The sequence below is a fragment of the Lampetra fluviatilis genome, chromosome 5 (genome assembly GCF_964198595.1).
Source record: "Lampetra fluviatilis chromosome 5, kcLamFluv1.1, whole genome shotgun sequence".
Lineage (NCBI taxonomy): Eukaryota > Metazoa > Chordata > Hyperoartia > Petromyzontiformes > Petromyzontidae > Lampetra > Lampetra fluviatilis.
The window spans coordinates 22,455,028-22,470,922 of NC_136279.1; the positions used below are offsets into that span (position 1 = coordinate 22,455,028).

The window sequence follows — 15,895 nt, forward strand, 5'->3', positions numbered from 1 at the left end:
CGAGTCTGAATGCGTTGCCGAGTCGTGAAGAAGAAAAAAAACTGCTATAAATAGATTCATCAATGCATCGTTAAACGTCTTCCACATCTGTCAGGGCAGGGAAAGTTCGGTGAACAAAACGTTTCATTTCAAACAAATGTGGGCGTCCATTGGCACAGAACGTCTCTTGCGAGAAAGCCGACCTGTACAAAAACAGGACGTACAAAACTAAAACTGCAGCGTGAGCCATAAAAAAAAAGCGTATTTACACGGCACTTGTAACGTTCAGTGGAAAACAGAACAACAATAATACGCGGCGACATAAAACCGCGCGGCAAAAATTACAAACTACATAAAAACGCTTAAACGAAACGCAAAATTTGCCCGTGAAATAAAAACTGAATTTAGTAAGAATACCAAAAAAGCAATGCGTGCATTTACCATTACAGGTCTGCAAAGTTAGAAAACACAGTGGCACGGTGGAAATATTTATGGGGCAAGAGAACAAAGTGTAAAACGATCCATAACAAAACATTAAACATTTATATTATGAATGGCACCAAACCACCCGCCGTACTCACTGAATTCATGATGTGATGGCAAAACATATTATGCGCTGGCCCTTGTTTTTTTTGGTTAAATTTTTTAATGGAAAGATTTTTCAATTTGTAGTCAAGATAATAGTGGCCAAGAGGCAGACCGCAACATGAGAAGGGGGGCACGAGATGAGATGGTACTGAGATCGGGGGTGCATGCAAATTAAAGATGGACATCAGAGTTTCAAAGCGTGTATGTATGTTGAACTTCTTTCGCACCGTACGTAGCCAACCATGCTAATCATAAGATTGTAGTAAATCCAACAGCAAATTGAAAATGGCTGATCAACATTCGCGCGATGTTAAACAAGGTATGCGCTGAATTATGTGTCCTGAAAATTTACATGCGAAGGGAGATTTTATTCATAACATAGTGACAAGGTTCTTTGCCTGCCGAAAGGTTGCGTTGAACTGAGTAAACTTAAACGCAAGTGAATAGAAAGCAACAATGGAGAAAGTCGAATTGTATGGCACGACTTACTTAATCGTTCGTGGTACACGTTGCAAAAAAAAAACACAGTGGCGGCTCGCCGTAGCATTTTGCCCGCCAGCTGTTAAAAATGAATACCGGTAAATGTTTAGTGACAAAGCGCAAAGTATGCTGCTCGACTGGTCACAACACTGCCAACACACCCACCACTGACAACACAACCACAAACAACTCAACCACGAACAACACACCCACCACCAACAAAACCATGAAAAACACACCGACCACCAACACAACCACGAACAACACACCCACCACCAACACACCCACCACCAACAGACTCACCACCAACACAACCACGAACAACACACCCACCATCAACACAACCACAAACAACACACCCACAACCAAGGGGCCGTCCATAAATGACGTCACGCGATTTTGGCCGATTTTTGACCCCCCCCTCCCCCCTCGTCACACATCGTCACAAATGTCTGACCCCCCTCCCCCCCTAGGTGTGTGACGTCATTTATGGACGGCCCCCAACACAACCACGAACAACACACTCACCACCAACACACCCACCACCAACACACTCACCACCGACACAACCACGAACAACACACTCACCACCAACACAACCACGAACAACACACCCACCACCAACACAACCACCACCAACACAACCACCACCAACACACCCACCACCAACACACCGACCACCAACACAACCACGAAGAAACACACCCACCACCGACAACGGACTCACAGTGCACCGTGACGTTGACGGCGGCGGACTTGAGAAGCTTTTGCTGCGGGGGCATTCCGGGGCCTTTGCCCGGCGCCCAGTGAAGGAGCTCGCAGTAGTAGAGTGAGTCACGGTCGGCCCTGGAAGGCCTCGAGCGTAACTTTGAGGTGACGGAGAAGAGGCCGTCCAGCTGCACGGCCGACTCGGTCTCAGCTGCGGGAAAGGTCGCAAGGTCGGAGAGAAGGAGGACTTTTGTCAACATAAAAACTATTTAAAATATATATTTTATTTTACCAGGTAAGGCCAACTGAGCTGTATAGCTCTTTTTTCAGAAGAGACATGGCTACCACAAATGATAGCTGAACAAAGTGGGATATCGTGTGGAAATTTATAGCAGCCAAATACTCAAAATTCGTGATGTTGATTCTAAACGCGGAGCGGAGAACTGGAGGATCCGGATACAAATTCACACCACCACAGGGAGAGAGACATGCAAACTCCGAATATACAGCAGGGGTCAGGGTCGAGATCGAACTCATGACCTCCTGTATACCAGGTGAAGTAGTTATCATCCCACCATGGTGACGATGGTCGCAAAGTTTTTTCCGGAGACATTCATACAGATTTTAATATCCGCGCCAGCTTGGACGCCATCCGTGCAGAAGTGGCAGGTGCTTCATTATCCCACAGCAGAAGGCAGATTAATCTACCAGCTGAGGGTGCCTAAGTGCAGGCTTTGCAAGAATTCCAGTCATTATTTTAATACGTATGTCACTTTATTTCCAGGTATTCTTTACGTGTCTGTCCTTTTTGAGGCTCTAAAAGTATTCACGCGTTCGACCGTAGCCCCTTAAATACAAATTGTTATTTTTCTAAATGTATCTATGGTGAAAGGAATTACTCGATGGTAAATCCCTCTGTTCTATACATGAACATGTACATATGGTGATATATATATTTTTTACCCATTTTTAATTGCTATATGTCAAGCGTAAAAAAAACTTCGGTTGACCGAAAAATAGGGATGAAACAACGATTAAACTTTGCCTGTGCAGACAATCCTTCCAAAGAGAGATACCTGTTTAGTTCTTTGAACGGTGCGACGTTTTTATACAACTCCCAACATGACACGCAAGATTGTTGGCAAAAAACTCCCAATTATGGCTTTAATAGAATATATATGCGCTCAAATGTCATTTGGGCCGATTCTGCTTGGTAAAAAGGACGCAGCACGCGTCAATGTTAAGTGCCTGACATTGTACGCGCGCAGCTACGCTGTGTTCAGGGATTAAACACGAGCTGTCAGTTTCTTGGAGAATGACAAAAAAAAACCCCGGTGACATCCTCTGTTCTGTTCACTCCACATGTCGGCGACATCTGCAGCGAGTCACATGCAGCTGTGTGCACTCAGAGGCATCAATTAGCGCCGACACTTAAGCCCTCCGCGGAATTTAATCATACAAATTACGATAGATGACAGATTGATATGCTTTATTTAAAATCAGGTGGGAGCCACAATGAGGCTAAAAGACATTTTTACGAAGGGAGACTCCGGTTACAAATGAAATATAACGCATTACGTGTGACCATTACTTTACGAATTACAATTAAACTTGGACTTAGTACAAATGTAGTGGCATAGAATAGTAATGTAGCAGCATAGCCCTTGCTGCTGGCAGAGAAGGGGGTCTGTGGCTTACAACAGCCCTGACGTCAGCAGGCCACGTGATACACCAGAGGGAGATCTCGGGGGGAAAGGTCACAGAAGGGGCACACAAAGAACCGCTGGTAGGTTCTAGAAAGGGGGCGTGGCCGGGGGCGGAGCCAGGCCATGCTGACAGTATAAGAGGGGCCCCTGGAGCGGACCTCGAGGCTGTCGTATGGAGTGAGATCCCCGCCGTGCTACTGAAGTCTTCACCATTCTTCTCGTCGTCTTCACCATCTCGGGGCGTCACCAGCCAGGCGGCCTACCAACTGTCCTGGCTGAGTAACGTCGCTGACCATAGACGGACTTGTTATGAAAGTGGAGATCCTAATCAACCAGATCGTAATCAACCAGGCTATGCGTTAACTGTGTGTTAACCGACTCTCTGTGTTGCATTACATTACATTTCAAAAAGATTGGCTACATTTTGTTTTCTCAAATTATTTCTCTCTCTAAAATTTACCAGGCTCTCATAGGGCCATTTGATCTTCTTTCCCTCGGTCGCTTCGGGGTGGATTCATTGACATGCTAATTTCTCTGCTCCAGCAGCTGCCCCAGCAGATCCACCTCTCTCTCTGCCCAACCCACCCCCCTCTCTCTATTTAAGGCCTCGACACAGAGGCATTGGGTCTCTGTGTGTCTATGTTGTGTGTCTCTCTCTGTGTGTCTGTGTTGTGTCTCTTTGCTTGTGTGTCTGTCTGTGTGTCTCCGTGTCTGTGTTTTGTCTCTCTCTCAAATTTAGTTCCACCTGATGACGGTTGCTTGTGTTGCAATCGAAACGTCGTACTCTATTATTAAATTCATTTTCTTTCTACGTGACTTTGCCGAAAGAACTAAAGAGTTATTATAAAAGTGTTAACCGCCATGGTGCTTATTAATAAAGAAATGCCTCCAACTCTTAGTGTCTCCGAGTTCGTCACTACACAAATACTAACACTGCGCGGAGCAGTGGCGTGGGTAGCACACTGCGCGATGGACCATGTGACCCGAGTTAGATTTAGCCATGGCTAACTTCAGTGGCAAGTGTTATGAGAGCAGCTTCGAGCCCTCACCCCAATCTCATCTTCATAAACGTGTCAAACAAAAACTGCCATGACCGGTCCCGCATGAGCAGGCCTATGTTTCAATATTTTAATAATGACAATCAATATAATAACCACAATGTATTTGTTTACGTAACAACTGACGTGGCTGCATAGGTGTGCGTCACTTTGCGGGGAGTGGGTCGGTGCACTGCACTACAAAGTTCGATTCCCGCTCACGACTAATAACAGTGGTGAACATCTTAACCAGTCCTGGGCCCCCTTGGGGCGACTCAGCCTACCTGGTGCAGCGTGCAGTAAACATCGTCACTGGGGAGACAAAGGAGACTGGGCGTGGTACTGGCCAACACACCCATCGTGTGCCATTCTGGCTATAAAATGTGCTCACTAACAGCACTATATGGTGGATCCTTTGTCATTGTTAGTGTTGGTGGAGGTTGAAGGAGGTGGGGGGCTGGCGAATTCTGCATGTGCGACTCCATTTGGCTGCCACGCACGGACAAACAAAGACAAAGATCCCCCATGTAGCCTTGACACACTCATTAGGGTAAGTGCTCAGTGAGCACCTACGAAGGCCGGCAGGACACACGAGGGGGTGGGTGACCAACACCACGCCCGGCCGCCTTTGTCTCTCCAGCGGTGATGTTTACACACCGCACCAGATTCGTAGTGCAGCACGCTAACCACCCCCACCTGCAGATTTATCCATCTTCTCTCCATCCTTGTACCACACGATGATAGGCTCCGGGAACGCGTTGCTTGATGTGCAGGTGGCAATCTGTAAATCAAAAGAGCGGGGGGGCCATGATGTACGGGGTGAGAAACTGGCCCGATCCAAGACAACGTGGTGCCATTTAATAAAAAATGTTTTTGTTTTTCTACGGTAAGTACCTGCTCAAGCGTGTTGGCAGGAATGGGAAGGCTGTTTGCTGTTATTTTCGGAAGTGTCGGTTTACCTGTAACAACACAAATATATATAAAGGTTTGAGACGCAGACCCAGCCTGGGTTTAATTGGCACCACTGTTAACTCAAGCCACTGGGAGCACGTCGCTCCCACTTCCGTACGTGCCTTCCTTCGATTATCACGGTTGGCTACGTACGGTGCGAAAGATGCTCAATGTGCATACATGCAACATATATTTATCATCTTCATACAGGTGCGCTGCATTGCACAGATACATTCCTGCGGTTGCTTTCATCAGCATTATTATAATCATCGTCATCAACATTGTCATCAATGGCATTGGCATTAGCATCATTGTTCACGCTTTGAAAAAAGGCAAGACAGATGACATTAACAGAATGTGAGAACCCCGAGTTCTGAAGTTGCCAGCCCAACGCTCCCAAGCTCCAGCGCGGCTGTCATCAGACACCGAACAGAAGCAGCCATTCATGAAGCAGGGGCGACCACGCGGCTTTGTGCACCGCACGCCAATCTCTAAACTTGCCCGGTGCACGACCTGGGGAGGAATCGTCTGAGTGTCCATGGGGGGGTGGAGGGTGGAGGCCGTCATGCATCCCACCCCGGGTGCATGGAGCACGGACGGGGAAGGGAGGGCGATGCACGGGACGGACGGTGACGGCAGGGGCCGTTTATAGAAGCCGGTCTGCCACATTTGTGATGCCGCGCAAAATGTTGGCCAACGTGCCGACCGCAAATGTTAGTTTGAGAGCAGCTGTCCTCTGTGCGTCTCTGGTCCCAGTCGGGTATTGTCGGGGGTCTGACCCTCCCATAATAAACTGTCAGCGGCGTGTCCAAGAGCCTCTGGAGCCTCGCTGCACTCTGCCCTTACTTTTAAAGCTCATATTAGCACAATTCTTAGGTCAGCTTATTTCCATTTGTGTCACGATGCTAGAGTATCAAAGTCACTCAGATCGCCCCTGCCGTATTACACCACCTCTCACACTGTCTGGCCTCGTCTGGGCTAGACCTCCGCAATATGTCATTTGCTGTCTGTAACAAAAACTGTCTCTAAACAAAAACCGATGAGACCCCTTCAAGTTTAGTGGATAATTCGGCTCCTAAAACAAAGTATTAAATAGCAATCATTGTGAACACGTGCGGCTCCTCTGCCCCGAGATGTACCCTGGTCGCCTGCTGCCCTGCACGGGAGTTTAAAGCAGGTGGCTAACTCACTGCACGTGGTCGCCCTGACTGCACGTCCACGTGCCCCCCATCGCAGCTGCACACCACTGCCAGCGCGCTCAGGTGCAGTGGCGGCCATGGACGGGGTCCCAGTCAGGTGCCATGGGGGTCGCCACCGTGGGCCCTGAGCCCTCGCCACCACGGTGCCGGCGTTAAGGCGGCAATCTGCCCGAACACGTCGCTGCATCGACGGGCTTGGATCCATTCAAGGACAGACTCGATACTGACATTTTTTTTATGGGCTTTAAGCAATGTCCCATGGTACATTGCACGTGCAAACATACACCTATTCAATGTTTTTTGTTGTTGTTGTTAGATTGTATTTATTTGTATGTATAGTTATACACTAATATGCCGTTGGTGTGTTCAGAAATCTTTGGGCATTTGGTTCACGTCTCATGAAATATGTGAATCATGAAGGGATGATGACGACGACGATGATCAAGCCTGCGCTGGGTCGGTGTCATGTCGGTTCTAGACCCATCTTGTGCACAGTTGGCTACGTATAGTGCAAAAGAAGTTCAACATACATACTGTCCTCTTAACCCCCCCCCCCCCCCGTTATACAATCACTATTATCATCAAATCTACAGTCACCTGCACTGCCTCTCCCGTCCGTGCCACCCCAACCCTAAACGCCCGGCTCGCCACGGGACGTGTCTCAACGCGCTCGCCCCACCCCCCGCCCCCCGGGTATCGACCGAGCACGACGCCGAGACTCGCGAAACGCGCGCACCGCCGGCATTCGACTCTGATTCGCCACACACGAAGACAAATACAAAGATCCCCCGTATAGCCTTAACAGACTGTAGGGGCAAGTGCTGTTAGCGAGCACCTAGAAAGGCCGGCGCGGCACACGAGGGGGTGGGGGTGGCCAGAACCACGCCCGGCCGCTTTTGTCTCCCCTAGTGGCGATGCTTACACACCGCACCGGGTGCTCATTTGAGGCTGAGTCGACCTAAGGGAGGCCCAGGACCGGTTCAAATAATCGCCACCGGTGTTGGCCGCGAGCGGGACTGGAACCCGGGTCGCCAGGTTCGCAGCACAGCGCAGCGCTAACCGCTCCACCACCACTCCCCGTCGGTCCGTACGCAGGCGCACGCCATCGGCATTCTACTGCCGACGGGTGGCGGGCCCACGGTTCTGATTCGCCACACACGGACACACGGACAAACACGCGCTCTCGTGCGCGTGTTTCCCTGGGCTCCTGTCAGCGTTGGGACAGATCAAGCCTGCGCACGCCCTGGGCACATCCGAAATGAGGAGGGCGTGTGGGGGAGGCAGGGTGTCGTGGCCCTCTCAATCAGTTGGCACCGATTTTAAAATCGCAGCCGGCAGGTTTTGCCGCATCCTTCTGGTGACCAAAAAATTATTACCCTCGATTTCACAATGAGGCGAGCTGTTTATTCTTCTCACTGTGCCCAGAGTAACGATATCAATCATGTACGTTTCGCTTGACATTTTTGCTCTTACATTTTTTATAACGTCATATTTTTCGTCACTCCCTCGTCGACATATGTAGTGAGACAGAAACACAACGTTAAACCTGTTAAACATTCATTTCATGAAGTTAAAGTGAATGTAATTTTGCAAAAACAAGGTCTCACTACGAGCCAACATTTTCCAGCATCTGACTCTCGTGATGTTGCATACAGTCATGAGCCCCTTTATCCTGTTAGAAAAAAATTTATATTGGTTTAACCATCATGCCGTGTCGTGGCGGATCACGCTGTACGCGATGGCTCACATTCTAAGATATCCTATAGCGCAGTGGCACGGCCTAGCGTGTGGCTCGCCGCTTGTGACAGAGGTTCGAATCCATCGGGCCGCCCTGATTATTACCGCGGTGTGTAATAAGCAGAACGGTACGACTACGCGCCGTCTGCTTCACGGTGCACGTCAATGATCCCCTGGCGCCATTCGCAAGAGAAGGCCACTGTGTTCAGGCCTGCGGGGTCCACATCCGCTAACTTGGAATAATGCGTAGCAATCATCACCCTCCCAGGTCACTTTAAACAAAATAAAGTTTAACTTTATTGGCACGGCCGCTCATACTTTTTTGAAGCCAATTTTCTCTATTAAATAAGCAATTAATGAATCATTAAAATAAGTTTGTACTATTACTCTTTTCAAATTTGGGATTAACTATCACACGAAAAAGGCCTTAAAGTGTACAGTAACATCAAACAGCCTCCCACTTTAATGTGGTTACGCGGGCACAATACGTGGCACTAAATCAAAGGATTGCACATCCTTGTCAAAACGGGCGACGCCTCGACACGCATTGGCTATTTGCTCAAACGCTGGTGATGAACCATGGGCGGAGAGATAACAGTACCTGCAACAAACACGCTCGATTGGGATTGTTCGGCAGCAAAGCCGCCCCCACGACTGCGAAAACTTGGCAGAGCCCTCCAATTCTTGTCTTGCGTGCGATCGTAGCGAAACGTTGTTCAGGAGCGAAATATGTCCCACCTCTCTGACTTATATGAAGCCTCTTAACTCCAGCATCTCTCCCACTTCAGTAAAAAAATGTCTTGCTGTGGTTGTCACACCTGATGATGATTGCTTGTGTTGCAATCGAAACGTCGTGATTTATTTACTTCTATTTTCATTTTATTTTTATAATTTTTTTATTTTAATTTTTTTCACCTACGTGGCTTTACCGAAAGAACCAAAGAGTACGAAATATCAATGTTGACATTTGCTCGCCACAAAGAGAGCTTCGGGAGAGAGTTCGTGTAGTTTTGTTATGCCTCCATTGATGGAGCACAGGCCACAGTGGTTTACCAAAGTTTAGATTTGCACGGCCACAATCGCACTGACAAAGTGTCGCTGCATGGTAAGCGCTTTGCTGGATCAAACCAAACAGAAATACGAAAAATAAATCGCTCGGATGATTTTAACTGTCAGGCTGCACTGCTTCGCGGAACTGCTGCGAGACGCGCAAAACGCGACTCAATGCCATGGATGGGGGAGAGGCCCGCGAACGCGGGGGCGGCGCGGACTCACCAAAGACGTTGACCGTGGTGTGGGCCTCGTTGGTGCCGTGCGGGCTCACGACCTCGCACGTGAACGTGCGAGCGTCCTCCAGGCGCGCCTGGCGAACGGTCAGCGTGAGGTCGGCGGACACGTCCACGCGCCCGTAGTAGTGTACGTTGTTATCGTGGTAGATGGTGCTGCCATGTTTATATAGAATACGTTGAGGGCTGGTCCGTCCGTCCGTGCCCTTTTCTTCCTGACAGCGGGAGAGAGAGAGAGAGCGGCAGCAGCAGCAGAGGGCCGATCGGACAAGGCGGGTCACGTGGTCACCACCCCGACAACACTCGGTATTCACGGTCGGTCTCCCATCCAGAGATCAACCAGGCTCGTCGCCACTTAGCTGTCGGGATCCGACGTGATCGGGTGCACTCGGGGTGATTTGGTGACGCTAAAAGTATGAGCGGAATTTTTTTTTGGATGGGGAAAAGGACAATGGGGTTTTCCTTTTTTAAACCGTGTATACTTGCGATAATTATTTCGAACGATTGTCCGACGATGATATGTTTTTTATTATCATTCTGAGAAGAAGAAATTAACCTCAAACCAGGTATTAAATTAGACTCAAAACAACAGTGTATTTCATTGTTGTTGTTATTGTTGTTTTAATGAACTCGCAGTGTCTTGCGAACTGCGATAATATTGAACAGTCGAAGGTGCTGCAAGAGGAAGAAACAAGCTCGACTCTGTTGCCGGGAGACGGTCACCTCGACCGTACGAGTCAAACTCTAAGTAATTGTCCTGAGCGACCGCGTGTTTGCTTAATTTGACGGACCACGGGAGCTTTGTGGAGACGGTGTCTGTGAAGCTCACGGGAGCGAAGTCAAAATATTCCACCAGCAGTGACCAATGTCTTCCCGCTGATTAAAAAGAAAAGCCAATGAGGCAAGCGGTTGGGCGGTGGTTTAACGTATGTATGTTTAACTTCTTTTTCACCGTACGTAGCCAACCGTGCTAATCGGAGGTGCGGGGGAAGGACATCAAGCTGAACACAAAAAGCAGTTTTAAAGAAATTACTTTTCAAACTGGATGATTTAAAAGTGCATCGCTCCCAGCAGCTTCCTAATATCGGAAGGAAAAGCGTTCCAGACGGCCGCAGAAGCGCATATGAAAGCGCGCGATGCAGTGACCGTCCTTGTTAGAAGACTAGCTAAAAGCCGCTGCTGCGTAGATGACCGGAATTTGCGTGATGATTGGATGAGAAGGTGCAGAACCACGGAGGTTCAGTGAACCAATGGGGGGGGGGGGGGGGCAAAGGAGCAAGAGGAAGAGTTCGCATCCTGGCATCGGGCAACAACGCTTTTCCGCAGAACGTTCAGTCGTGGCATTTGCAGGAGGACACATCCCCGGAGTGCTGGAGTTAGATGAGATGGAGCCAAATAAAACGGGCGGCAAATTTCACGTCCAGCGATATGGAACGTCAAAAAAACACTGCACTCATTTCAGAAACATTTACACTTGTATATACGGTGATTACAGTCGAAACGATATCTAAGGGTTTTCATTTTCTTTCCATTTAGATCCAGAGAGACTCTTTATTTCAGCTATGTGCCATCGCATTTTAGTTTCAATTTTATGCTTCGCTTGCTCACTTTACTTATGCGATATATTTTACTGGGACCCGGCGATCAGTGCTTAATCAAGTATAGGGGGCCCATTTGATTGCATGTTTGCACAACACAGGCGCAAGGTTGTTTTTTTATGAAATATTTTTTTTTGTATAATGGAATGTCTGCTTTGAGGTGTTTTTCAAATGAAAGCTGGAAATGAAAAAAATAATCTCATTTAATAGGATAGTCAGCTGAGACAATAATTTCACCATCCCCTTCTGCCCAGTCACGGCTTTAAAAAAAATTATTTGGCGTACATTTGGGTTCGTCCAATAATGCCATTTCTGGCTTGGTACCTGCAATTAAACCGTACACAATCATTTCATATTAAACTGTAAAGTATTAGCTTTGTGCACAAAATTAATGAAGCTATGGCTCATGACACAATGCATGACTACTTTAAGAGCCCAAAGGAGGTTCTGCGGAATTTTCATTTTCTTTCTTTTATGTGCTCGGCCATTTATAGGCATTTTGATTACATATTCGGTATATGACACGTGCAGTTCAGGCAACGTCTCGGGCTTGTTCCGGTGGCTCGCCATCGATCATAGGCGGTCACCACATTGCGCGCTTTCAGATGAGCTACTGCAGCCGTCTGGAACGCTCTTCCTTCCGATATTAGGAAGCCACTGGAGCTATGCACTCTTAAATCTAGATTGAAAACACATTTCTTTCGAACTGCTTTTTGTGTTCAGTTTGTTGTCCTTCTCCCGCACCTCCGATTAGCACGGTTGGCTTCGTACGGTGCGAAAGAAGTTCGACATACATACCAGAGGTCGCAACCGGGTACCCGATACCCGTACCCTACCCGATACCTGGCTACCCGTACCGGGTACGGGTACCCATTTGCGACCCTGGTGCGGCCGGGTACGGGTACGAGTAGACCGTGAGTCACTGGTGAGTAACTGTTTGTCACTCATTTCCCAACGTCTTGTCTCTTCTCACAATTCAAGTTCCTAGAATCAACCCACCCGCGCCTGCAACATGGCTTCATCCCAGAGGTCGCAATCAGGTACCCAAAACCCGTACCCTACCCGTACCCGCCGGGTACGGCCAGGTACGGGTACGGGTACCCGTTTGCAACCCTGGTGCGGCCGGGTACGGGTACGGGTAAGGAATCAAAACCCGTTTGCGACCTCTGATACATACACACAGTCCGTGTCGTCATGAGCTCGTGGGATGGCCTGCAACTCCACGTATGGAGCCAGGTTGCGTGCGGTTCATGGCCCATTCAGGAGGCGCGTTCTCTCCTTCGACTGCAACAGACGTCGTTGCCAACCTCGTTGGTGTACGCTGCTTTTTTCTGGAAGACTTTGCAGTTTTTTCCTGGATATTTCGGGTTGCGCATAGTCACTTTAAGATGTTTTCTTGTTCACGTTTTTGTTTTTTGTTTGTTGCGGTTGCACCCGATTCAAGAGCCGAATGGCTCACAGGGCTATGCCAAATAAATGAAACCGAAACTGAGCATTCGCCACCAAACCTCACTGGCGACGTGGCCATGTCCAATGCCATTGAATTTTATTTTTTTCTAACGGGCCACGACTACAACTTGCATGTTCTCTGACCCACGTGCTCCTCTTTCTGTCTCTCGGTGTGATTCCAAGCACGCGTTTCTCTTCCACGCTTCTTTTGCTTTTGCATTTCTTCGAATTTTTTACTTGGTTTTGTTATTCCTGCAAATGAGACTGCCTCTTGAGTTCTCATCTGGTTAAACAAAATAAACCAAACTGCTCTGTATACTTGTCAGCTCGTGTTTCATTTTCATTGTTGTCAATCTCTCTGACCCATTTTGTCATAGCAGGTGACATGCACTGCTAATGTTGCAATTCATAATAAAGTTTTGGTGTGTAAATAAAAATCACTGTACCTTGGTCTCGTCCATATCTTTATTTCATAACTTTAATCCCATTTCACTTTCCAGATTTTCACAAATACTGTATACAGTATATATATTGCTTTGTTCTGCGTGTCCCTGATAATTTACAGTTTTGGAAATGTCCGCTAAATTCTAGGCGTGCGTCAGTGTCAGGGTTGTCAGCCAAGAGACAAATTCGCTTTCATTGTTTTCTGTCAGCTTTGATTCAATGCAATGTTCATAGAGATCCCAATGCCCCATCTGTTCGTCTGAATTCACCATTCAATATTTGTCCTGTACAGTGTATGTATTTGCACAAAAACGTATCAAATCGGAGCCGATTTTTTCGATTAAATCCACACAAACACATCAGAATTACGGCCACCAATTCAATCATTAACAGATTCGCTTTTAGTGAAATAAAGAATTACGTGTTAAGCTCTCCGCATTCCAACACGACCATCTGCCCGTTACACATCGCCCTAATTAAACGATTCCCAGCCCGAGACGCACTTAACCGCGAAACAATGTAATTATCGCAGCTGACCAATTACTCGGATGTCATGGTCCGCAGAAGAGCTGGCAAAACTGCCATTGCCGAAAACAATGCCAACCGGGTCGCGCCTTTTAGCAACGAGTCGCATTGACCAATTCCACGCACATTGCTTATTGAGTTGCTAATGCAGTGCCTCGATGTGCCTTGATGTGATTCAACCCCGCGCGTCCCCCCCCCCCCCGTGCGTATGTCTGGACACATCTCACGTGTCCTGCAAGGCGGTGCGTGCGTGTGTGCATGCGTGCCTAGGTGTGGATGTGTGCGTGTGTAGTGTGAGGGTAATGTAGTGTGGGGGAGCGGTTCATTTTCCGCTCACGGCCAACACCGGTGACGATTATCAGAAACGGTCCTGGGCCTCCCCTAGGTCGATTCAGCCTCAAATGAGTAGCTGATGCGATGTGTTAACATCGCCACTAGACAGACAAAGGCGGCCGGGCGTGGTGTTAGCCACCCACCCCCTCGTGTGTCGCAAACAGCACTTGCCCTAACAGTCTGTTTAGGCTATACGGGGGATCTTGTCTTGTTGTGTGTGTGGGTGCGTGTGGAGGTGTGGGTGTGTGCGTGTCTGTGGGTGTGCGTGGGTTTGCAGCAGTGTCTGCTGCTACTGTGTGCTTTTCAGCGCTTTGACAGCCTTGATGAAAAGCGCTAAATACATGGAGTTATTATTAGTGCAGTGCTTAAGGCACTGCACTACGAACACGGCGACCCGAGTTCGATAGCCCGCTCACGGCCAACAGTGACGAATATCTGAACGGGTTCTGGGCCTCTGCTAGGTTGACTCAGCCTTGAATGAGTAGCCGTTGCAGTTCGTAAACATCAGCACTGGGGAGACGAAGGCAAGCCAGGAGTGATGTTGGCTGCACACTCCACCCCGTGTGTTGTTGGTATTTACAGGTGGCTCACAGCACTTGCCCCAACAGTCTGTTAAGGCTGTAGGGCAGTGGTTCTTAACCTGGGGTGCAAGCACCCCCTGGAGATGTGAGATTCCCTCCCTGGGGGTGAGAGATGCCCTCTCTGGGGGTGTGAGATGCCCTGTCTGGGGGTGTGAGATGCCCTGTCTGGGGGTGAAAGATGCCCTGTCTGGGGGTGAGAGATGCCCTCCCTGGGGGTGAGAGATGCCCTCTCTGGGGGTGTGAGATGCCCTGTCTGGGGGTGTGAGATGCCCTCCCTAGGGGTGTGAGATGCCCTGTCTGGGGGTGTGAGATGTCCTGTCTGTGGTTGCGAGATGCCCTCTCTGGAGGTGCGAGATGCCCTCCCTGGGGTGTGAGAGATGCCCTCTCTGGGGGTGAGAGTTGCCCTGTGTGGGGGTGTGAGATGCCCTCTCTGGGGGTGTGAGATGCCCTGTCTGGGGATTTGAGATGCCCTGTCTGGGGGTGTGAGATGCCCTCTCTGGGGGTGTGAGATGCCCTCCCTGGGGGTGTGAGATGCCCTCTCTGGGGGTGAGAGATGCCCTCTCTGGGGGTGTGAGATGCCCTCTCTGGGGGTGTGAGATGTCCTCTCTGGGGGTGAGAGATGCCCTCTCTGGGGGTGAGAGATGCCCTGTCTGGGGGTGTGAGATGCCCTCTCTGGGGGTGAGAGATGCCCTGTCTGGGGGTGAGAGATGCCCTCTCTGGGGGTGTGAGATGCCCTGTCTGGGGGTGTGAGATGCCCTGTCTGGGAGTGTGAGATGCCCTGTCTGGGGGTGTGAGATGCCCTCTCTGGGGGTGTGAGATGCCCTCTCTGGGGGTGAGAGATGCCCTGTCTGGGGGTGAGAGATGCCCTCTTTGGGATGTGAGATGCCCTCTCTGGGGGTGTGAGATTCCCTGTCTGGGGGTGAGAGATGCCCTCTCTGGGGGTGAGAGATGCCCTGTGGTGAGAGATGCCCTCTCTGGGGGTGAGAGATGCCCTGTCTGGGGGTGAGAGATGCCCTCCCTGGGGGTGAGAGATGCCCTGTCTGGGGGTGTGAGATGCCCTCCCTGGGGGTGAGAGATGCCCTGTCTGGGGGTGTGAGATGCCCTCTCTGGGGGTGTGAGATGCCCTCCCTGGGGGTGTGAGATGCCCTCTCTGGGGGTGAGGGATGCCCTCTCTGGGGGTGTGAGATGCCCTCTCTGGGGGTGTGAGATGTCCTCTCTGGGGGTGAGAGATGCCCTCTCTGGGGGTGAGAGATGCCCTGTCTGGGGGTGTGAGATGCCCTCTCTGGGGGTGAGA

The 15,895-nt window shown here is 49.5% G+C and overlaps 1 protein-coding gene across 1 annotated transcript in view; it reads right to left on the bottom strand.

The window, feature by feature from the left end:
• LOC144932292 (CD166 antigen-like) overlaps nt 1-15,895 on the bottom strand; it is a 55,162-nt gene that overhangs the window by 20,670 nt on the left and 18,597 nt on the right. Inside the window, exons 3-6 of the mRNA XM_078856234.1 lie at nt 9,661-9,886; nt 5,393-5,457; nt 5,195-5,279; nt 1,775-1,966 (exon numbers count right to left, since the gene is read on the bottom strand). Coding sequence (XP_078712360.1) covers nt 1,775-1,966; nt 5,195-5,279; nt 5,393-5,457; nt 9,661-9,886 — 568 coding nt within the window. The remainder of the gene's footprint in view (nt 1-1,774; nt 1,967-5,194; nt 5,280-5,392; nt 5,458-9,660; nt 9,887-15,895) is intronic.